The sequence below is a fragment of the Martes martes genome (genome assembly GCF_963455335.1).
Source record: "Martes martes genome assembly, chromosome: 2".
Taxonomy (NCBI): Eukaryota; Metazoa; Chordata; class Mammalia; order Carnivora; family Mustelidae; genus Martes; species Martes martes.
The window spans coordinates 160,330,972-160,356,240 of record NC_137889.1 but is presented as its reverse complement, the minus strand read 5'-3'; the positions used below and the strand labels follow the sequence as shown (position 1 = coordinate 160,356,240).

The 25,269-nt window shown below is 37.7% G+C and overlaps 1 protein-coding gene across 3 annotated transcripts in view; it reads right to left on the bottom strand.

Moving 5' to 3' along the window:
• Positions 1 to 24,915, bottom strand: part of STIM2 (stromal interaction molecule 2) — a 140,201-nt gene extending 115,286 nt beyond the window's left edge. For 2 of the 3 annotated variants that reach the window (XM_080797249.1, XM_080797250.1), the window contains exon 1: positions 24,194 to 24,814. In XM_080797249.1, the coding sequence (XP_080653375.1) occupies positions 24,194 to 24,608 (415 nt within the window). In that variant the 5' untranslated portion in view covers positions 24,609 to 24,814. Of the gene's footprint in view, positions 1 to 24,193; positions 24,815 to 24,861 lie in introns of those variants that run through there. The other variant, XM_080797251.1, reaches the window with a different exon arrangement.
• Between the last annotated feature and the right edge of the window lie 354 nt (positions 24,916 to 25,269).

Genomic DNA, 25,269 nt, shown 5'->3' with positions numbered 1-25,269 from the left:
TTTAAAGAGTAAATAAATAACCATTTAGAGCACTGTATCACCATAGAAAAACTATAGGAATGTAAAATACTAACAGCCAACCCTTTGTAAAAGTTACTATGTAGCAAACATTGCACTAAACATTTTCCTATATTCACCATTACTGTTTGCAACAACCCTATTAAATAGGTATATTGTTCACTCTAACTAAAACAGCCTATGTCCATCTTACTTCTGAGCTCATTTCACTTACTTCCTTTACCTTATTCTCTCATAACTATCTATATATTCTTATTGTAATGTTTTGTAGTTATAGCTGCTCTTCCTCATTAGATTACAGATGCTTCAACTCCCCATTCCCAGAGCTGACACACAGAAGGGACTCAGGAATGGTTGCCATGGACTAATTCATTATAAAGATGGGAATTAATAAATCTTAAGCCCAAATGCATTTGAGTGAGTTGGAGAGAAAGTACCTCATCTTCAGAAGAACATAAAGAACTCAAGCATCTAATTCCATTATTTCAGTTCCACTTGAGATAATTTTCTTGATTTGCTGAGATTCATCTATTTGCCAGGTGTTAATCCAGTGATAATCTGATAATCCTGTTGTTAACAGTAACTTTTCCAAGAATAAGATAAATGCTGAGAAACCCTTTAATGGGCATCTAACAGGAAATTAACTTAACAATGTCCTATCAAAAGACACAATCTTGCAGATCTGCATGCCTCACTCAAAACTACAATAACACATCAATATCTTAACTTGCTGCTTTTGTCTTCCATTACAAAAGGAGCACCATTTGATAAATCATTAAGTCTACTTCAAAGAAATTAGTAAATATAATAGGAAGTTTTCATTTTAAATTAACCTTCAAAGAGTCTTTTCATACTTCATATTAATTAATTAAACAATACTACTTCGACTACAGCTTGGTCACAAGGAATGAATCTGTTGAACTGCTTTGCTCATCACAATGGAACTTATTATACACATTCAGTACCTCAGGCAATGTCCCAGCTTATACTATTACAACTCACACCTGTGTTTAACAATATGGTATTCCCAGATACTGCAACAATTTTTTTTTAATTTCCCTAGGGAAAAAACACAATTTCCTAATTTCTTAATTTATTGAACACCAAATAATATACTATCTAGCACAGAGGGTGTGTGTGTGTGTGTGCGCGCGCGCGCGCGTATAATTTAATCCTTACTATGACCTAAGAGAGCTTATTAGCTCCTTTTCCCCCAAGGGAGAAACTGAGCCACAGAAACTTGGAGTTAGTAAATGGTATACAATTAAAATGCAGGTTTATGTTACCTTGCCTAGTTTTCCTCTATTCCATGCTCTCTTCTCCTTCTGAATCTACCTCTTTCTCACTCTGTAGTTTTCTCTGGTCACCAGTCCCCATAGTGGAAGAGACACATAGTTATACAGTACAAGCCTTAAAGTGACAAATGACACACACTTCAGATCCACTATGCAATCAGGGATCTGTCACAGACCTCACCATTTACAGAAAAGGGCCAATAGTCCAGAAAATCTTGCAAAAGAAAATAAAGGCAACCAACATCTTTAATATTCACAGTAACTTACTCCTCAGAAACCTGAGTTATCAAATTAACAAATTCAAGAAACAAGGCTTCTGAACTAAACCAGAATTAAGAAAATTGAGAAAAAGGAATCACTATTTCCCTATTGGAAAGCTCAACCCTTTTAATGATACCACATTTTTATAAGAGTCACCACAATGGAATATCAAGAAAAAAATCAGTCTTGATCCTCTCATTAGTTTGAGAGAAGAGATCTGTCATCAGGACCATTCCAACGTTTGATCACAAGGACAATATGCTGAATACACAAAGGGCGAAACATCCAAACTCTAATTAAATTGAAGGAATGAAACATGGTATTTCACCCAAAATAGCAAAGATTCTTTTACAATTAAAACACCAATGGGCATTCAAAAACATAATCCTTTCAGGATGCAATTATTAATATTGCCAGTAATATATTATTTTTTAACCTTAAAATATTCATACCTTTTACTCTAATACTATGCTCTTGGGAATGTACCCTTAAAATCCAGAATGAAGGAAAGGTTTCTGTGCATAAATGTTTGTAACAATATTTTTAACACAAAAACTGAAAACATCTGTTCAACAATGGGAATCTTTCCAACAGTAAGAACAAGTAAATCATTTCTTCTATTTCATTTACTATCTTCTATTTCATTTTCTATGTTCTATTTCATTTACTAGTTAAGAAAAAGCTCGGAATATGTAGATTTAAAAAAGCAAGATGCAAAACTGCATCAAAGAGGACTGAAACTAAATAAAATAATTCTTACTAGATATAAAGAAGAACAATACCAAAGTAATTCTGAGGAGTGAAATTTGTTTTATTCTCTTTACTAAATGTGTCTGTATATTCAAAGTTCATAATAAGAACCATTTATATAAAAGAAGAATGAAAATTAAGAAGGCACAACATCCACTTTAAGTATCACAAGACCTAAAAAATGGGGGGAGGAACGGGATCATTTCTGAAATATTCAAATTAGCATAAATGGTTAAAAAATACATTAGACATTTCCCTTAGCTTAATTCTTTGACTTTTTACTCCCAGGGGGAAAAAAACACCAAAATACAGAAATAGGTTTATGCACAAAAAGCATAAATCAAGACATTTACTATCCAAAAAGTTTTATGGCTTACCTTAATTTTATAACATACTAGACACTATCTAGGTAACATACGAGCAAGAAAGACAGGGTCCAATTCTTATGGAGCTTAGATTTCTATAGGTAAGTACAGGTAGCAAGTTAATAGATCTAATAAAATATAACTTCTAGTTTTAAGTATATATAAGTGTTAAAAGTGTTTTATCTGTTTCTTGGGAAGAGACAGGAAGGAGACTGCTCCTATAGGTGGTCACCAAAATAAGTCTTTCTGAGAAAGATACAAAACCAAAAATTAAAGTCAGCCAGGCAAAAAGGAACAGAGGAACAGTCAAAACATAAGAAACATTAAGTGCCAGAATTCAGAAACAAGGAGAAAGTTTGGCATATTCTAGCAGCAGCAAAGAATTCAGTGTAGAGGAAAATGGTAAAAGAGGTAAATCTGGAGAGGTAGGCAGGGGCTGGACCACGGAGGGATTTGCAGGCCAGGAGAAATGTCTATTTTATTGTAATTAAAAAGGGAAGCCACTGAAGGGGGAAGGAAATGATCTTATGTGTATTTTTACGGGGCTTCTGAGAAAACAGACTGTTGAAGGTTAAGAGCAATTAACAAGAAGTTAGGAAGCCACTGCAGGAATCCCAGTGAGGGGTAACACTGGCCTGGACTATAATGATGGCAATGAAAACAGAAAAGTAGAGAAACTTAAAATATATGTGGGTGGTTAGAACCCACAGCATTTATGACAGATGGTCAGGATGTGGGAAATAAGGACCCAGAACAATCAAGTATAGCTCCTAGAAGTCTGAATGAATCATTACTTACAAAACTAAAACTTGAAGTGTGTTTCCAATACTAAGGTACAGTAAAATATATTACGAAGTATCCATCAGATGGAACATCACTAATGTTTATTAAAGGTTTGCATCTCTTACCATCTATGGGGTAACGGATATGATACTAAGTATCCAGGCCTCCAGTTTCCTAAAATAATTACTCAATAATCCCTCAAATAATTACTATAAATACCTACAACGCTCACAGAGTTGCAGGGGGGATTAAATGTGAACCTATGAAAAACACTTTGTGCTCAATATATGAAAGCTGCCAGAAGTCACAGTAATGACTCCAATACCAGAATAGAAAAGGCAGTCAACAAATGTTTTACAGATAAATAGGCAGATAAAAGAAATGATGAAGCAAGAATTTATACCCAGGTCATCTGACTTAATCTTTATAAAAGCATACACTCTTCACCACAGGTGAGCAATGAAGACTGAAAACTTAAGAACTGTTAAGATTGTGAAATCAACTAAGAAGAACTATGAAATCCTTGAACTTTTTGACATAAATTACACAACAACCCAAAATCTAGAGGGTTCAGTATTATACATAGTCATGTAGATAAATTAGAGTAATTGGTAACCTCTGAATCACAAAATAATCAAAAAGCGTATTGATCTTTCAGTAAGTACCTTGATAAATAAGGTTGATGACTCAACCTCCTAGCAATGCAAAGGGAGCTCAAGACTAGGAATTTGGTTAGACCATGGAAGCAAAGAATTATCAACAGGAACACAAGAGCTAGATAGGAAATACAAGTAAAAGCATAAGAGAACATAATCCACAGCCTGAAAGGAAAGCACTGGCAAAGAGACATATACCAAAAACTATGATCAGTCAATTTGAGGGACAAGCACAGACCAAGAGAAACAAGGAGAGCATCAGGAAACTCTCATAGCCCCAGGGCCCAGGCAAAGATCCACTGCTCCAAGGGAAGAGGTAGAAGTAAGAGCCCACCACTTCAGGAGAGAGACAAGAACCCCTCTTGGTCCAGGATGCCACACCAAACAAAACAGGCTACCACTGGGCAAAGAACAGGAAACTCTCGCCTAAGTACTTCTCCCACCCCCTCAACTCCCCCACCCCCACCCCGCAATACTAGGCAGAATTTGCCTGCTGCTGGGGAAAGAGGAAGAAGAGTGAAAAAGCTCAACTCCCAAGGCCCACGCTCACAAGCCCTACCTAAGACTTAGAGTAGATCAAAACCAAGAACTCCTCCACTCCCATCACAAACCTAGTATACAGAGAGAGCCTCTCCACAGTGTAGGCATGCTGCTGATAGCTGCCAATGCAAAAGGAACACTACCTCTGCCAAACAAAACACTAAGTAACAGCAAATCACTGCTGGGGAAATTTCTGGTCTATGGTGCTCTGTAAGTGATGACAGTAACAGCAAAACCATACCCACCTGAACCATTAACAAAACTGACTCAACCTATCACAGGAATAGTGTGACAGAAGAAGCACATCCATTAAAGGAAACAGGCAATATTTACCTCAGTCTCAACTGTGCTATCATTTAATCAGAAATAATGAGCCATTAAAAAAAAATTAAGTCACATTTTGAAAAGGAAAAAAAGAAAAAAAGCTTCATTGTCAATAGATAAAGCAAACAACAGAACCAAACACAAGGATAACCCAGATGTTAGAACTACCAGAGTGGCTAAAATAATTATGATTAATGTTAAAAGATCTAGAGAAAAGGATTAATATGTTAAAGGATCTGGACAATATGTATAAACAGCTGGGGAATCTCAATAGATATGAAAATTCTAAAAGAGAACCAAATAGTAACACTAAAATTAAAAAAAACACAATTTCGAAGTTGGAAAATTCCTTTGACAGGATTATCAGTGCACTTTAAACAGACCAATGGCTTATCCAAGCTGAAATAAAAAGGATAAAAAAGGGTTTAAAAAAAAAGGGTGGGGGAAACCCAACAAATGTGGGACAGTATCAAATGGTCTAACATATACTTAATTGGGAATGCCAAAGAAAGAAGGAAGAAAAATAGGACAAAAGAACCATCCAAAAAAGTAATGGTTGAGATTATCCAAAATTACTGGAAGACAACAAACTACCAATCCAAGAAGCTCAGAAAACTCTTAAAATTGTGAAGTTATCATTACCTTAAATCAAACAAGTTAAAGCAAAGGGTTTAAACAAAAGATAAAGCCTGAAATAATTAACTACTGAAAGTATGTATTTAGCAGATACTGTAAAATACTCTCTATTATCTATAAAAATACAGTAACATATTATTTCCATCTCCACATTTAAAGAACTAGAGGAACAGATCAAACAGAAGAAAAGGTGGTAAAAGGACAAAAAGACCTAAATTATAAAGTATAATCAAATAAACATATATTATAGTTTCCTCCCAACAGCCACCAAATACAGGTATTTAGAATATATCACTTTGACTGAAAAAAAAAAAAACTTAATTTTCAACAAGTACATTAAATAAAAGCATTCAGTTATGAGCTGTAAAAAGTTATTGTGTATGAGTTTGGTAAATCCTCTGGGATGATAATTTTGTGAGAATTCTTTTACAAATTTATTTATTTATTTATTTATTTATTTTTGAGAATTTTAAATAATCTCTACACCCAACCTTGTGGGGCTCCAGAACAAGGGTTTGCACACCACCATCTGAGTCAGCCAGGCATCCCTCTTTTACAAATTTAATAATGGTTTATCATGTTCACTACCGTGAGAATCTTTATTACAGATGACTGGGGTGGGGGGAGGGATCCAGAGATTGATAAGCATAAAGCAGAGAAGAGCCAGAGTTGAGACTTTTAAAATGCAATCTTGAGTTAAGGAGACCTAGGTAAAGTGACCTTACCTCTAGAGTATCCTTCTGTTGTCTCAAAGCTGGGAAAGTGCTGAGGTCCAAAGACACACTTAAATGGTGGGGAAACAGAGGCAAGTCAGAATATACTCATGTCTCCTGATAAAAGGTTCCTACAGGAAGAATTCAAATTTTACTAATACCCTAATGAATTATTGAAGATGTCTGAGCCATAGCAGTAAAAATATTCAAAGAACCATTAAATAAATTTACCCAAAGTTTTTCCCATTTTCCATCAAAGCTAATCAGCATGTCTGGAACCACAGTGGACACAAAGAGATATGAATCAACAATTCCAAGTAAAAGCAAAAGGATATCTAACTTGCCAATGGACTAAACACTGAGTAGCATATGAATAATGCTCCTTAGTGCACATACTGCCTACTACAACTTGAAATGGGTTTTCAAGCATCTCACAAACTACAAGTGGAAATTCTGAATGTTTCATTATAATAAAACGATGATTAAAAAAAAGATGATAAATAGAAATTAACTTTTCTAAATTACTAATTCACAACATGCAAATAATCCTTTACTATGGCATTTTCTTTTAGCAAATATAAATATTAATAAAGACTGTCATATAGCTATTGATCCCTTTTTTTTCCTTTGGAAGAGAGAGAGAGAATGCACATGTGCAAGCACACAAAAGCATGCACACAGGTGTGTTCTTATGGGGGGCAAGGGAGCAAGGGAAAGACTCTTAGGCAGGTTCCACTCAGCATGGAGCCTGACACAGGGCTCGATCTCACAACAGTGAGATCATGACTGAGCCAAAATCAAGAGTCAGACACTTAAATGACTGAGCCGACCAGGCGCTCCTACTGATCCCTCATTGGAAAGCCTATTTTCCCCATAAGATCTTAGTTCTTCAACTTTGAATTCTGCTACGGTAAGACTTTTCAGAAATATCTTCATCATGATTAGAAAGAAATTATCTATAATCATGTCTTGCTTTGGATTTGTACTTAACTAGAAACAGCTGCTGTTTATCTAATCTTAAAAAACTGACCAAAGACAAAAAACAAAAAAACTGACTTATTATCTTTTAATTTCGAAGAAGAGTCTATTCTTATATTATTTCATTTTAAATCAGCGGCCCTAGAATATAACCATTTTTTACTCTTTTACTAACCTCAATATGAAAAAAAAAGTCCTAACTATTAACAGTTCAATACTCAAGGTTTATGATAAATATATCATGACTATCAGCCAGCTATGTGAAAAAAGTTTAAGATTTCAAAACATCAGACTAAATTTTTAGTACATTATAAAAGATAAATGGTAATTTTATAAACAAGTTTAAACAACTCATTATAAATTTTCTTGGATTTGACTACATTCAGAGGACCAACACATTTGCACGTTTCTGTAACATTTTAAAATAAATCCCATAAAGATATATTATAGAGCCTATGACAAAAACAACCCAGGACTATGAGTTAATAGATCTGGGTTCTAGTTCTAGGCCTATCACACTGCATTAACGTTTAAAATACACATATTTAAGTATGATTTGTATAAGACTTACAGAGATTTATCATGACTTATAGAGCTAATGAGTAAAAAGTTTTTTTACTCATTTATGAGTGAGTAAAAAGATTAATAGCTAAAATCAGTGTGGCTCTCAGCTTCAATTACAAAGGCATCTGGAAACCAGTGAATACTGGGATCAGCAGCAACACAAAATGAGGAAGCTGCCAATTTGTTCAAATATCACATATTATATATACCAAAATTATTATTGCAGGACAAATAACTGGAACATTAGAAGTGAAATCATAAGAGCAGAGACTTCATTTGTTTAGTTTCTACTATTTCTCCAGCACCTAAAAAGTGTCTAGCGGTAGGCATTCAAACATTTGTTAAATAAATGTACTCCCCAACTAAGAAGCACAATGCAATCTCACAGACTATGCCTACTACTGACTTTACTACTCCTAATTTCACATGAACCAGCACTTTTTAAATTTTAAACTTTTGTAATGTCCCTAAGATTACAAACTGAATAAAATTCCAGCCTTTTTAATAATCACTTTAAAAATCACAATCATTTTAATTTCTCTAAACTCTTTCAAAAGGATGTGAAATAATCAACTACGGAGTTCATGACTCAAACCAACTGAGTAATGCATTCATCATAATTACTAAGTTTATAGAAGGAAAAACTGAAAGTTATCCTGTAACATTTTTCCACTAGAAATTATTAACAGTCACAAATAAAGATGTGCTACAGTTTTTTCCAAAAATATTTAACTAATACAGTTTTTCAATAGCAACAAAAACATCTTAGGTAAGAAGAGACACCAACAGTTAAATCATACTGTATTACAGATGACCCACATATTTTAAGGTGCTGGACACAGTGGACACAAAGTTCTACTTGTCAACCATTAATCGCTACACAGATATAAGTATCATCAACTACAACAGATTACAATCAAAAACAAACCTTCATGTTGAAAAGTATTTACAAACAAGGCTAATGGTACAACCTTTATGAGAAAGATACCATAATAGATACCTCAAATGGGCAAAAAGAAAGAACAACCACTGTGATACCACATAATTAGATAGATACTGCCAGTAAGAATTGCAAGAAGGGTATAAACAATTTCCTAAGAAAGTCCCAAGGTGGAAGAAATCATGTCTTACTGAAGATAACTTTGGAAAGACTTTATGACAAAAGAAATACGGAGAGCAGGACCCATGTCAATTTCTTCCCGCCACTGTATCTCCAACTCATACAACTGTGCACTGAAATAGAATAGTCTCAATAAATATTTACTGACTGAACAAATATTTGGAATGGACCTTGAGAGACAGAGAGGACATGCTAGTATGAGGGAAATATGCAAGCAACAGAATAAAGGAGAAAATAAACTGTGTTCAAAGAACAAGAAGTATCCTAATTTTGCTAGAATATACTTATGATATACAGAAGACCATCAGGAGTTTGAGTCCACTATGAACTTCAAAACAAGTTTAAATTTAATTTGGTATTAATAAAAAATAGTAACAGCTTTATTAATAAAAGTAGTATATAACAGAGTACAACGTCAGTTACAAGATTATTGCCTCCCCTAGCACAAATAATTTAGTTCAGAAGCACTGTGTTAGCAGTAAAAACAGAAAGAATGGCAAAAAACTCAAACGTAACTTCAAGAATTTGTGTTTGACTCGAAAAACAATGGTGCCACTAAAAGAAATACAGAGTCAAAGAAAGGGGAGAGGGAATCAGGTAAAGAAAATGATATTTATTGAGCATTTATTCCTTGCTAAGCACTTCGAATGCATTATTTTAATCTTTATAACAACCCTGTGAGGTAGTTACGCTCCCATTTTACAAATGAGGCAAAAGAAGTCAAGATACTTCCCCAAAGCTGACAAAGCTAATTAATCTCTCATTCCACCTCTTCTTTGCTAAAAGAACCTCCATTTTGTTCCAACAGGGTAGCAATGTGCTCAGGAAGGTGGGCCACTCTCCCAGTCCTATGAGAATGAAACACAATTGTTCTAAAAATGGAAATCATTGTTCAACCACCCAGACCTGACCCATGAGATGAGAAGAAATATGCTAAAGGCTTCGAGGAAAGACCTTCCTACCTGCATTAGCATTGTGGAGGTCATCAGAGACCTTGAAGTTAACAATCTAAGAGCTGTCCTTGACTCTTCCCTTTCTTTCACTGCTATGTCCCCAGTCCATCAGCAAACCAAGTCAATTCTAATTCCAAAATATCTTGTTAACCCTTCCTCCTCCTATCATCCTGTCCAAGCCATTAATTTTAAATGAGACTACTAACAACTACTTTCCAGTGCAATCTCCCTGTGGTGACTCTTGCACTCAACAATTCATTCCCCTAACAGCAGCCAAAGATACTTTTTGAATGTAAATCATGGAGCAATTGAAACCCTTGTGCTCTGATGGCGGGGCAATTAAAGGGGGCAACCACCATGGAAAACAATATGAGGTTCTTCAAAAAATTAAAAATAGAACTACCATATGATCCAGCAATCCCACTGAATATATATATATACAAAAGAACTGAAAGCAGAGTCTCAAAGATATTTGCACACCCACGTTTACAGTAGCACTATTCACAATAGCCAAAAGGTAGAACCAACCCCAACTCTCCACTGGCAGATAAAGGGATATAAAAAATGTGGTATATACATACAATGGAATATTACTCAGACTTAAGAAGGAAGGAAATCCTGTCATATGCTACAACACGGACGAACGAACATTGAGGACATTATGCTAAGTCAAAGAAGCCAGCCACAGTAAAACAAATACTGTATGAGTCCACTTATAGTGAGATATCTAAAGTAGTTAAATCCATGGAAACAGAAAGCAGAAGGTCCCCAGGGGCTGCAGGGAGCTGCTGTTTAATGGCTTGAAGTGAGAGGCTCCATTTTGAAGCTCCATTTTCCTTTCTAAGTAATGAACTCTTAAGCTGACCCAGAATGGGCAACTGTTTGACAAGCAGGTGCTAATAAAACTCAACAGAACAACTGATATTCGGACCATAAAACTGTCGGTATGAAGTTTATGAAGACAGAACAATTAACTAATGCATACCAAGAACTGTTTTGTTTGGTAGCACCAATAAAGTAGTTGATTAGAAAATAATCAAAAGGAGCTCAACAAGTTAGCACCAATGAACATTCTTCCCCCTCTTCTCTTATCTAAGTCATGTGATTACCCTCTTCTCACTCATAAAAACCTCTTGTTTTCCCCACATCAGTGGGATACCTTCCTGGTTGCTACTAATACCAGCATTCCCTGAATTGCCAATTCTGAGACCCCAAATAAAAGGCCTTTGTTTCTTGTTCAGTTTGCCTCCTTTCTTTACCTGATTGGAAATTGGAGTTTCAGTTTTGTGACATGAAAATACTCTGTAAATCTGTTTCACAACAACATGAATATAATTAACACTGCTGAATAGTACACTTAAAAATGGTTAAGATGGTAAATTTTGTGTTACATGTTCTTTCCATAGTAATTTGAGGGGGAAAAAAAAGCAAGCCAAAACACTCAACCAAACCCCACCCCCAAAAAAGGAATCATATAACTACCCTCCTTAAAATGCTTCAACTGCTTCCTATCACTCATTGAATAAACCCCAAACAGGGTCTATGAGGCTATGTACTGTCTGACCCTTCCCTCTTGCACAGCCAGATCAAACGTTGCTCTCCCTCTTCCTCAAGATGCTCAGTCAAAATGATACTTTCACTTCTTCAAATAATTCAAATTCTCTCTTGCCTCATGGTCTTTCGCCCATGCTGCTACCATGATATGGAATGTTATTACCCAACTCTTCAGAGATTTGGCTCCTGATTTTTTAGATTTCCTGCTAAATGTCACTTTCTCAGAAACCTTTCTTGGGGCACCTGGGTGGCTCAGTGGGTTGAAGCCTCTGCTTTCGGCTCAGGTCATGATCCCAGGGTCCTGGGATCAAGCCCCGCATCGGGCTCTCTGCTCAGCGGGGAGCCTGCTTCCCTTCCTCTCTCTCTCTGCCTGCCTCTCTGCCTGCTTGTGATCTCTGTCTGTCAAATAAATAAATAAAATCTTTAAAAAAAAAAAAAAAGAAACCTTTCTTAATCAGCCTACCTAAATTAGGTGTCCCCATACAAGTCATATTATCTTCTATCTTCTATCTCTTTTGTTCCCTGATAGCATTTCTCACAAGTTAAAAACAATTTATTTTTCCTATTCTCACAACTGAAATGCAAGCTCCGTGGGGAACTTAAAGTCTGATATTGCAACTGCAAAATGTCTTAAATTTTTTAATCATATAAAATAATAAAGGTACAAAATCACTTAAGCTAATGACACAACTTTTTAAAAATACAGTAACACTCCTCACTCTCAATCTCCTCACTTAGTTTCATATTTCTACAAAGTTTTTACTAATCTTAGACCATTAATGATTATTTGGATCATGGAAGTGACTCAAACTACGTCTTCACACTTTTTTTAAAGGCAACGTAAAACATCTTAACAATGATACTCAATACATCACAGCACATTTCTACAACTATTCTACATCTTTATCTCCAGATTAAAAAAAAAAGTCAACAACTGAATACTTCTATTTGCCAGACTCTGTACTCAGCACAGATTAAGTCATATATTCTTCAAACTCAGTTTAGAGTTAAGGAAATTAAGGCACTACAATACCGTAATTTATAAGAAATGCATGTATTGGGTCACGGAAAAGAACAAAATAAAAACCTCATTTATGGTTGGTCTTCACCCACAGTTCTGGCTCACAGCTCCCAAAATCCACGGAATTTCCTGAGAGGTAAGAGCAAAGGGAGCATCTTTGCTTTATTTGAGCTCTAATACTCAATTCCTGAAAAAGCTTCAGAGCCAAAAAAGTGAAATGAGTGTCTTATTATTCATAACAAACCCTTTCTACCACAACTGGGCTTATGTTAACGAAGGAGACTTACACAAAGCACCTAAGGGATAGGGGCTGGTTGCCAGGGAAACCAACCTTGACTCTAAGGCTGGAACTTTCAGTCTCACCCTGATTTCTGGGGAGGATACGGGGGCTAGAGGTTGAATTATTCACCAAGGCCAATGAGTTCATCAGTCATGCCTATATAATGAAAACCCAATGTCTCCATAAAAAAACAAAAAGAGGGCATTCAGAGAGCTTCCATCTTGGGGAACCAGAAAGCTTCCATGTGCCATTATGCGGAGCCCCAAATTCCAGGAGGATAGAAACTCCTTTGTTTAGGATTTTGCCCAATACAACTTTTCATCTGGCTGCTGATCTGTATCTTTTAATATCCTTTGTAATAAACTGGTAGTAAATGGGTTTTCCTTAGTTCTGTGAGTCACTCTAGCAAATTAATCAAACCCAAGGTGGGGGATCCATGGGAACCTACGATTTACAGAGGATCAGTCAGAAGCACAGGTAACAACAACCAGGGCTTGTGAATGGCTTCTGAAATGGAAGGTAGTCTTGTGGGACTGAGCACTCTACACGTGGGATCTGATTCTATCTCACGTAGAAAACGTCAGAATCGGGCTGAATTCTCAGACTCCGCTGGAGTCGGAGAACTGCTTGCTGGTATGGGCAAGTCTCCCCCGCACAGACTGGAACTGGGGCCAGAAACACTTTTTAGGCATGAATAAATTAAATCACCTACCCCTGATTACAGAACCACTATCAGACTGGGACTCAAGCTCAAGAAATTCCACTCTAATCTAGAGGCTATGCTTCTGATCACACTGTACAAAATGTGGGACCAGACTTACGGCCCAGAAAAAAGTTCAAGATATAAAATGTTATGCTTCTTAAAACTGACATTCCATTCTTAAGGAATATTCATGAAAACAAATCACAAACAGGAATTACCCACTTACTGAGGTTACCAATTTAATTTTTTAAATTTTAATTTATCATAAAAATTTCCGCATTGGTGGATTTTTTTTTTAAAGATTTTATTTATTTACTAGAGAAAGAGAGCACACACTAGCACAGAGGGAGAGGGAAAAGCAGATCCCTGCTTAGCAGGAGTCTGATGCAGGCCTTGATCCCAGGGTCTTGGGATCATGACCAGAGCCGAAAGCACTTAACTGACTGAGCCACACAGGCACCAACTCCGCCCCAGGAGTATTTTTAAAATTATAAACTATTTGAGACCAATCCTAAATCTCCATCATACATAGTAATCTACAGATATGATAATAATCTCACCAGGACTTTAAAGGATTAAATAAGATAAAACATACAAATGCCTGGCATAAATTTGAATCCCACATGCAGACACGGATGTTGATACACTACAAACAGGCTGACCATTGACTCTGCCACACCGGTAACTCACAACCTTCACTAGGCATTCTCAAATGGTAATGCCTATGATGTCATTCCCCACTCAGCTTCCTCCTCTCACACTGCTATACCTTTCCCCATGTGACAAACTCTTTATAACATTTTTTTAAAGAGTTTATTTATTTGTGAGAGAGAAAGACAGAGTGAGCATGGACAGGCATGGAGGGGACATAGCAGAGGGAGAGGGACAAGCGGACTCTAGGCTGAGCACCCAGCCTGGAGTCCGCTTGTCCCTCTCCCTCTGCTATGTCCTGAGATCATGACCTGAGCCAAAACCAAGAGTCAGACACTTAACCGACTAAGCCACCTAGGCAACCCCCCTATGTGACAAACTCCTATACATTCTCAGTGAATACTTCTGTGGAAAAAAATAGCCCACGTTGGGCACCTGGCTGGCTCACTTGTGGAGCATGCAACTCTTGACCTTAGAGTTGTGAGTTAGAGCCCCACGTTGGGTGTAGAAATTACTTAAAATGAAATTTTAAAAAAACTTGTTTTAAATACCCCACCTCCCCACATCAAAATGCAATTCCATTAAATACAGCCCTTATGCCCTTACACTCTTGTCACAATGTATCATCACCCTTTAAAAGGCAGTATCTCCTCCTAGAATACAAAGCAAGATCAGTATCTTATTAATCTTAAAATTCCAAACACCTAACTTGGTGACTGGCACATACAGTCACTTAAGTGTTTTGTTTATTTGCTTGTCTGCTTATTAATGAAGACTAAAAGTAATACCAAAAAGTAAACAAAAAAGTACTATATTTATTAATACCACAACTTGTTCCAAAGAAGGGGAAGGGAGCTCATTTTCAATATTGCAAATATATAAGCAGAAACTTCTAATAAATATTCTAATAGGTATTTCTAGTAAATGCAGAAATGCTATGAAATAAGCTCCCACAGTAGATTCCTTTTAAAAAACAAATACAATATTATTACTTTTTTTTTTGGATTATGCAATCCACTCTCGGGCAATTTTCAAGTTTATATTGTTCTTGCAACAATGCAATTTCAGCATCTTTATATCCCCAGTTCCTTGCATCATATCTGGCACAAAACAATCCCTTAATAATGTTTAAAGCTTTATGTACAGACACACACACACTCACCAAGTCTGACTTTCTGACTTTTACCCTCCACCCTTCTTTTTAGGATCTATTTCAACAGACCTAGAACCAAACACTGGATGCACATCACAGGGTCTATTTTAAAAAGCAAACCCAAGACATAGCAGAGTATCTATACCCCCAGTTGAACAAAGATTTAAAGTAGATTTTTTTTTTAATTTTGGTATCCAGAAACACAGAAGAAATATCAAGGATTAACACAGTTTGAATGTGTGTAACAAAGTAGAAAGAATTGCTAAAGATGAAAGTAAGGAAACAGGAGAAACTACATACTTATCATTAATGGAAAAGTTAGAGGTTTATTGCTGGAGAATAGGAATAGAGAAGGATTAATATTATCTATTTACTCAACATCAGATATTTTTAAAAAGGAAAAAAAAACATAAGCACAATAACATGGACCTGTGAAAGTCCAATATGTTAAATAACAGATAAAAATTGCAAGTAAGGGTTTTAAAAAAAAAACCTTTTTACTTAGAATCATTTAACAAACAACTACAAATCATTTTTGTTACTCTAGGGGTTTGTGATAAGATTGTTTAGTATTTTTAAATCACATACATCAGATTCACTTCAATTATTTTTTAAGTCAAAAACCTAGTACTTAACTCAGTAAAATCATTTTTGAAGTGTGAAAGTTCTGTATACTGGCAAGTTTAGGAAGGTCAAAAAGAGAGGTAGAGAAAGAGAGAACAAGTAGAGGTAAAAGTAAGTTAAACAGAGGCCAAGATCCATAAGCACAAAGACAGACAAATTTATTTTGCAAGAAACACTAGGACAAGATACAGGTGCGTGGGGTCTGAGATGAGTATTAGTCTAAATAACTGTTCTGGTATTACTCTGTGGTTCTGGGGGTAAGGCGAATTACCACCATCTAAAGAAAACACTGAATAGCCACTATTTAACATTCTACAACTAATTTTAGTCTTTATCCTAAAGTTGTTTCACTTTACACTGCATGACTAGGCAGCCTAGCAGAAAGGAAATTACTCTCAGGTCCACAGCCATGATAGTTGTGGCTATCACCTCAAGGGCCAAATGAAATAAAGCCAAAAGTCAAATCAATCATTGGCTTGGGGTTCCCTATCCCCAATTTAGAGCTTTCCTAGTAATGAAGTTCTCTGAGGAGGAAATGTTCAGCTAGGCTAGAGGAACACAAGACTGAGGACAGAGACAGGAGAGAACCACCCTTAAAATTAGCAAAAATAAAACCAGTCAAGGAAAACAGTTACTGAAGACAGGATTAGATACTTCAAGAAGAACTAAATATCTAATAACTACTAATATAAAGTTCTGGAAGGATAAGGAAATGAATAAATCATTTAGATTTGTCATTTGAAATCATCACCTAAGGATCAAGCTTGAAATTCATATGTAAAATTCAAAAGTTAATTTTGAAACAAATAATATGCCAGTATTCTATGACATTGCCTGTCAAGGAATGGGTGAGAGTGGGGAAAGTTCAACTTTGATACAATATAGTATTAAGTCAACCTGGAAAGTTATCCTTTGTTAAGGAATAAATTTGCACTTTAAAATACGGAATACTAGGGGCACCTGGGTGGCTTAGTTGGTTGAGCATCCAGCTCTTGATTTCAGCTCAAGTCAAGGTCTCAGGGTCCTGGGATCCAGCCTTGTGTCCAGCTTAGCACTCTCTGTTAAGTCTGCTTGAGACTCTCGCTTGCTCGCTCGCTCTCCCTCTGCCTCTCCCTCTACTTGCATGCTCACTCTCGCTCACACGCACACGTGCTCTCTCTCTAAATAAACGGATAAAATCTTTTAAAACATTAAATCAAAATAAAATTAGGAATACTAAAAATAATTTCCTCTTGATATTTTCAAGGACTTTCACCAATCTAAGTCACTCTACAAAGGTTACATGTTTAAAATTAAACAATAATTTTTGCTTCTTAGATTTCCTCTAGATTCCTTTCTAACAATAAAGCAAATTTTATAAAATTTCCTCTAAACATTTTCATTGCCATAATTTCATGATTGAAATTGTCATGGCCTTTACTTCTATACAGCTTCCTAACTGGCCTCTTCACTTATCTCTATCATCTCCTCATTTCCATCCACCCAGACTGTGCTTTCTTAAACAAAGAGCTCATGTCACTTCAATGTTCAAAAACCACAGTGCTTCCCAACCCAGCAGGTAAACAGATTTACTAAAGATCAAAATACCTCCTTAAGCCTTTTGTTTTACCTTAACAATAAAAGTAAATTTGCATTCTCCATAACACATGCAAGTTCAGTACTGTTAAATGTTTTAAACTACTATGGATTAAATACTTGTTTGTTTCCCAGTTAGTAAAATGGATATGCCAAGGGGCGCCTGGGTGGCTCAGTGGGTTAAAGCCTCTGCCTTCAGCTCAGGTCATGATCCCAGGGTCCTGGAATAGAGCCCCGGAGCCCTGCATCAGGCTCTCTGCTCAGCAGGGAACCTGCCTCCTCCTCTCTCTCTGCCGGCCTCTCTGCCTACTTGTGATCTTTGTCTGTCAAATAAATAAATATTTTTTTAAAAAAATGGATATGCCAAGAAAATGTATCATAATTCCCATACTCCCATGCACATGGCTGGGTACCCCAGTGTTAGATGTGTTCACATTTCAAAACAAAGCATATAAACTAAGAAATATTAACGTTCTAGATAATTTGGATTGAATCTTCTTTCTCCTTGCATTTCCCACTACTCTATATACACCCTATACTTAACTCTAAAAAGAACTATTAATTTACCGCTTATTCTTGCATATTATGCCTTCTTCCAGAAAGCTCTTTCACTCATTTCCACAAGAAGTCCCTATTTATACATCAAGCTCCCACTCAAACCCTAACCTCCTCCTATTCCCTAATAGTCTTCCCTTCCCCAATATTTTGCAGTCTTTTATTGGTACTAATCAGTCTGTCTCATTATGTTTAGTTGTGTCTAAGATGCATACAACATACCAGTTAAGAATCAAAGCTTTGTAAGCAGAGAAACTCAAGTCAATCTCTGACTATAATTACTAAGTATAACCTTGCGCGAGTTACTTAAGATCATCCTCTATGGCTTTCCTCATCTTTTATATGAAGATTACAGTAGGGTTATCGCCAACAGTGTTAATCTCAGCATCAAAAACAGTGATGTATATGCGGCACTTAGCATAATACTGACAGCCAGTAATAGTTTAATAAATACATACTATTCCCAACAGGCACACTCATTGTCTTACTCCTTTTTGTATTCTTTCCAATTCCTACTGTACATACAATATTCTGCATATGTTTCATAATTGTTTGGCTGAGGGGAACCTGGGTGGCTCAGTCACTTAAGGGTCCAACTCTTGATTTCGGCTCAGGTCATGATCTCAGGCTCATGAAATTGAGTCCCATGCCGGGCTTCACACTGAGTGGGGAGTCTTACTACTCTCCTTCTCTCTCAAATAAATAAATCTTTAAAATAATCATAATAATAATGGTTTGGCTAATAAAATCTGATAGTTCTTAATAAGATAAGGTCATAATTATAGTGAATATCAGTAATGGTTTACTACTCATATTACTAACTGTGTATCTTAACATTAGCTCAACCAGTTCATACTTTGGCTACCATATACATAGATAGAGATCTCAAACATCATCTTAAGAGTATTCTACACTGCATTATTATCAATGAGTAAGCCAATATCTAAAATACACACAGTTACTCAGAAGTAGATATTAATCTAAAAACATAAGCATGTATCCAACCAAAAAGCAAGCCCTAAGCAAAGTAAAGAATTCTTGTGTGGATCCTTCTATTGCTAAAGTTAAGCCAAATCTGTAACCCATTTTTCCAACTGGGCCTCTAAGTTATTCCTATGCAAGGGGATTCCCAACAGACACCAATCAGTTCTATCATGGTATTCTCAAGAAAAGCAATGTTTCCAGACCAGTGAGATAATTCTAAAATGTTCAAAATAGACTAGATCAAAACAGATATAAGTAGATACTTAATCCTGTAGTTAGCAAGAGAACAAGACAAAACAAACCAAAAAAAAAAGGAAGAAGAGGAAAGAAAAAGAAAAACCCCTTATCACAATGGCCAAAGAATGATGAAGAAAAGGACCAGTACTAGTTAACCTGGGAAGCCAAAAGAGAAGACAGCACAAGACCTATCCATCAAAAGGTGGCTTCAGGAAATTAGAAGCTAAACTCAGAAAGAGCAATTTCACAAAAAGAGAAACAATGGTTTCTAATACTATGTGAACTACACTATAAGTTTACCTATCGTCACAATGTCAACATCAACACTATAAATTCACTGTAAAATACTCATCAAAGCAACATATATGTAACTACACTCAAGCCAATACTAATTTTTTTAAAAAGCGACATTTGCTAGGTAAATGTTAGGTATTGCACACCTTGCAGGTTGAAATGCTTAAAAATGAACCTTGAGATTTTTTACAGTGATAATCATGTTCATGTGAAGTATTTTCATCTAAATTAACAAAACCCCCACCACATACATGTGTTTAACACTAATGAGTAGAGTGGCTCTTTCTAAATGGTATACCTTCACATTAAGAATATTTTAAGTTTTCACTGAAATTTTAATACTTCCAAAAGACACGTCTTAAAATGTTTTATATTCCAGGGGCACCTGGGTGGCTCAGTGGGTTAAAGCCTCTGCCTTCAGCTCAGGTCATGATCCCAGGGTCCTGGCATCAAGCCCTGCATCTGGCTCTCTACTCCGCAGGGAGCGTGCTTCCCTTCCTCTCTCTGCCTGCCTCTCTGCCTACTTGTGATCTCTGTCAAATAAATAAATAAAATGGTAAAAAAAAAAAAAAAAAGTTTTATATTCCTAATATCATACTAATGGTAAATATTATAGTAAACCTTAACAGAGGCACTAAAGAAGGCTGCATTAATTCATTTTTAAGAAAAGATAGAACCAAATATTTCTTTTTTTTTTTTTTTTTTTTTTTTTTTTTTTTTTTTTTATTTTTTTTTTTTTTTTAAAGATTTTCTTTATTTATTTGACAGACAGAGATCACAAGTAGGCAGAGAGGCAGGCAGAGAGAGAGAGAGAGGAGGAAGCAGGCTCCCTGCTGAGCAGAGAGCCCGATGCGGGGCTTGATCCCAGGACCCTGAGATCATGACCTGAGCCGAAGGCAGAGGCTTAACCCACTGAGCCACCCAGGTGCCCCAGAACCAAATATTTCTAAAGCCAAAATTTGTTTTAAAAAATTCTGAAACAACAAAAAAAAAAAAATTCTGAAACAACTTCTACAAGAAAACATGTTTTAAATGTTTCAGTTACAGTTGAACCTTGAACTTTGTTTGAACTTTGTGGATTTAAACTTCGTGGGTTCACTTATATACATATTTTTTTCCATACAGTACAGTACTGTAAATATATTTTCTCTCCCTTATGACTTTCTTAATAACACTTTCTTTACTCTAACTTACTTTAAGAATATAGTATATAATATAAATATAAAATACATGTCAATCAACTGTTTAGGCTTCTGGTCACTAGTAGGCTATTCATAGTTAAGTTTGGAGGAGTCAAAAGTTATACTCAGATTTTTAACTGCACAGGTCAGCACTCCCGACCCCATTGTTCAATGATCAACTGTATTGTGCACACTTTGCCAGAATAAAGAACTGTGACATATACATAAACACACATGACATATTTGCATATGTGTATTCTTTGTCCTTCCCTTGCCCTCTCATAAACTATTTCTCGAGACCGTATCTGGATGAGATCAATCACTCTTCATTGGGATCAATTCACTGATTCTAAATCTGTCCGGCATATAATAATAATAATAATAATAATAATGCTTTGCATTATTAAAACACTGCCTTAGATTGTAATCAACAAACTTCATCACCAAGCCCTAATTTGCTTTAAATTTCAATCACTTTCAAAGCAAGAACCCTAAAGATATGTACATGTATACGTAATTTAAACCTTTACTACACAGTATTATAAATACTGGTTTCACTTTATCAAAACATTTGCACACTCAATCCTGGAACCGTAATATAAAAAAGGAAAAAAATATAAACCAATATTCATTATGATGGTGAGTCTGTTTCTTTTGATGATTTCTCAGTCTCTCTTTATAAGAACACTTGCTTACTTAAAACTAAGCATGAGACAGATGACTTAAAAAGCAATTTAGTCTTAAAATACACTAAACCTCAAAAGTAAAACTCTTGGAAGGCAAAATTCAGTGGAAAAGAATGCTTTCAACATTTTATTTGTAAGAGGCAAACTCTTTATGATGTTGCTGAAGTATTAAAAATACCCATCTGTAGAGGAAAAGAGAAGATTTGATTTTGGCTATCACTTTCAGAGCTATTAAGAATACTCACAGTTAAATGACAACTTTAATACAGAGCCAGAATACAATTCTTCTCTCAGAATTCTTTCAAGAATTTTCCACTTTCAAAATTCACATGTATCTTAGTTTTATTACTAATGCTCTCTACCCCACTTCTCTCCATTAATGCTTCCCAGAATATGATAAAGCCGTATTTTTTAAGTACAGTCTATGGTTCTACTTCCTGAAGTGTACAATAGCAATAATTTATTATGTTTGGGGTTTAGCATAACATTTACAAGTCGAAACCATTAAAGAAAGCGCTATTCACACAATCAGAAGAATGGGAAAGAGCCCTATAGTGGAGAGCATATATAGAGCTCAAAGAAATTTTCAATATGCTCCAACTTTATTACAGACTTCAATTTACCACTTCCCAGGTATCAGTGCTATTGATTGTATTTACATAAACTTAGTAAAATGACAATTTAACTTGCACATTGTATAGTCAGATTATCTTAAATTTGAAATGGAAATGTTTAACTTGTTAAAAATTAGTATTCCAACAAAAGGAAAGAATAAGAACATTCAAAATAAATTCCAGAGTTAATATTATTTTTGCAAACATATTTTAAAGCACTATAGTACAAACTCACTTTGTGTGATCACACTTCTTATCTAATAGCAATTACCTTTCCTTTTTCATGATGCCATAAAGAAAAGAAATTTAAATCTTTAAAAAGGATTATAAACAGCTAGTTAAAATAAAATTCCTCCTGAAGTAATTTCCTTGCTATAATCTATATACTATACATTGTATTATCAGTTAGAAAGTACTTAATTTTCTAAGTCGCATGCCCTCCTATCATTACATACTGATAAAACATTAGCCAATTATTTGTTGATCAAACTCTTCTGCTCAAGAAACCAAGAGTCATGCTCCTGTATCTTCTAGAAGCCCAAATATTTGTTCCCTCCCTTCCTGCATGAGGCATTAAACCTTCAGAATGTTTTATCTTGCTACTTTCCTTAACCTCTGCAATTAGTTTTATCTTACTAATTTCCTAATAATCACTCTTCTTCATTTTATCTGCCACAGTTGTATTTGGAGAATAAAGACTATTCAAGCTTAAAGTTATTCCACCTATCCTTTCAAACTATACTATGCTCCTAATACTCATCATTCTGTAATCATTTTATCCAAATTAACCAGTGATAGGTTTGATGTTTCAAGTTTCATTTAAAAGAGCTTGATATGTTTCAGGGTAAAGTAAGTTAAAGATTCTGATCATTATGTTCTACACAACTTTGAAAGAGCCTGATAAAGTTTACCAACACCTTCCTCTCTGAACTAGTAAACACCCTGTCACAGAACCCAGAGAAGAGCTGCTTTGCTCCAAAGAGTACAGCTCCTGGGCACTTCTCAGGGCAGCTGTTAGTAACTTTCAGGGGACTGCTGGACTATCACTTTGGTTAAATCAATGATGGATCATCTTGTTTCACTTTGCTTTTTCTTTTTAGTCTTGCAATCAGTGTAGAAAACCTACTGATGACCTTTAAAAATACAGTACAAAAATTTAAAAAAATAAGGTTTGGCTCCACTACTTTTCCAAAAGAAATCGTTTCAAGATCCCTACATCATTACTTAAACCACACATATCAGTTGTACGTGACACTGGAAGGCTTTAAAGGGATTCCATTTTCTTTCTAAACTTACTAAACATGTTCGCAAGTTTTAAATAATTTCGAGAACGTTCTATACTACAAAGGTGCTCGTGCGCTCTAGCAGAACTGTGCTGCTCAAATACAAGCCCCGAAACGAATATCCTGCGCCTGACAAATTTTAGGTACATTTCTGGTTACCTGAAGAGCTTTCTGCACCCTTTATCCCCCAGTGATGCTCCCAGCAGCAAATACCTCCCATCCTTTAAAACCTTCCTCCCAACCCTCCAAAAATACACGTTAGGTTTAGAGGTTTCCGCATACTAATACGGAACCACTAATACCATTAGGTATGACGGCTCTCAAAGAATCCTCTTTAGCAGCCTCCCCTGGGACATTGTGCTCAGCGAGGCTTTGAACCTGTGAGACTCGCTGCCAGCTGCCTTTGCAAAAGGAGCACCACAGGCAGACTAAATACCGCAGTGCTGCGCTGACTTTTTGTAGCAGCTTAAAAAAAAAAAAAAAAATCAGCCCAGTACCCTGCAGACCCTGCTAGCTCTTCTGCAGCGCCGAAGAGAAACCACCGCATTGCTCAGCGAGGAACACCGGGGAGCCCGACTGTAGGGCGGAGAAGCGAGTGCCGTCGAGAGGCTCCGTCGAGGGCGGGGTGTCGGGGGTGGGGGTGGGAGGAGAAAGGCGTCCGGACTGTAGGGGACCGCGACCAAGCAGCGGCCAAGGCGCTGGCGTCTGGGCGCCCCGTTCCGCATCGCGCACTGCCCAAGGCAGTCGTCTAGCGGGCACGCAGCAGGGGTACGGGCCCCTCCCGGGGATGGGAGTCCCGAAGCAGCCGGTCTTGCCCCGCCCGCCACCCCCCGGGCCCTCACCTGTCATGAGCGCCGGACTGTCGCCCGCCGCCGCAGCGGGAGAGGAGACGGCTGCCGCGGCAGAGCCTGAGGCCCGCCGCCCGCGGAGGTGCCGGGACAGCAGCTCGCATCCGTCCGCCGCTCCGGCCACCAGCAGTCCGAACACCAGCAGCGCAGCCCAGCACCACTGCCGCAGCCAGCCCGAGGCCGGGCCGGACGCCGCGGCGGGATGAGGGCGCGGAGGAGGAGCGAAGGGAAAGCGCGGCGGCGCCCCGGCCGCCGGCCACTCGTCCGCTCCGCCAGGCGCTGCAGCCGTTGCCGCTGCGGGCGACTTCTCGGGCCGCCCCCGCCGCCTCGGACTCGAGCTCCTGCTGGGCGCCAGCCTGGTCCCCTCCGCACCGGCGGCCTCTGGAGCTCGGGTCCCGGCTGCGTTCATTGGTTCCGGTTATTTAAAAAAAAAAAAAAAAGGTGAGGGGCAGAAAGGTACGGCGTCTTCAGGCCGCGCGCGACACCCGCGCTCCTGCGGCGGCGAGACCGGGATCCGCTGCTCTGGCGCCTCTGAACACCAGCCCCAGCGCCCGCGCCACCGCCGCCGCGGCGCATCCCCCCGCCCCCTTCGGCCCGCGCCCGTCGTAGTACCACGCTCGGCCCCGATGCCTCCTCCCCTCACACACTCGCACGCAGCATACCAATCCCCCGCCTCCTTCAGCCTCTCCACGGCGCAAGCGCGGCTCTTCTGCACTGCGCCTGCGTGGCCCCATAGCCCCGCCCCCGAGGGCGTTCCCGGGAACACTGGAGTGCGGTGGGGTGGCTGCTAACGCTCTCCTGGAGCGACGGAGTTGGAAGGCCGGGAGGAAGACGGGCATGCCCCCCTCCCCCATTCACGGACCCGCCCAGACAGCTGGAGGGTGGGGGGACCAAAGAGGCGGGACAAAGGAGTACAGACTTCCCAAATTGTTTGGGCAAGTTATAGGCGTGTAGACGACAACAAAAATAATTGCGTGGGTCAGGAAAACCTTGTAATCAAAAACAGCGGCGTCTCTAGAATTTCAATATAGGTGGGGCTTACAAGAAGCCTGCAAAGTGGAAGTAGAGGT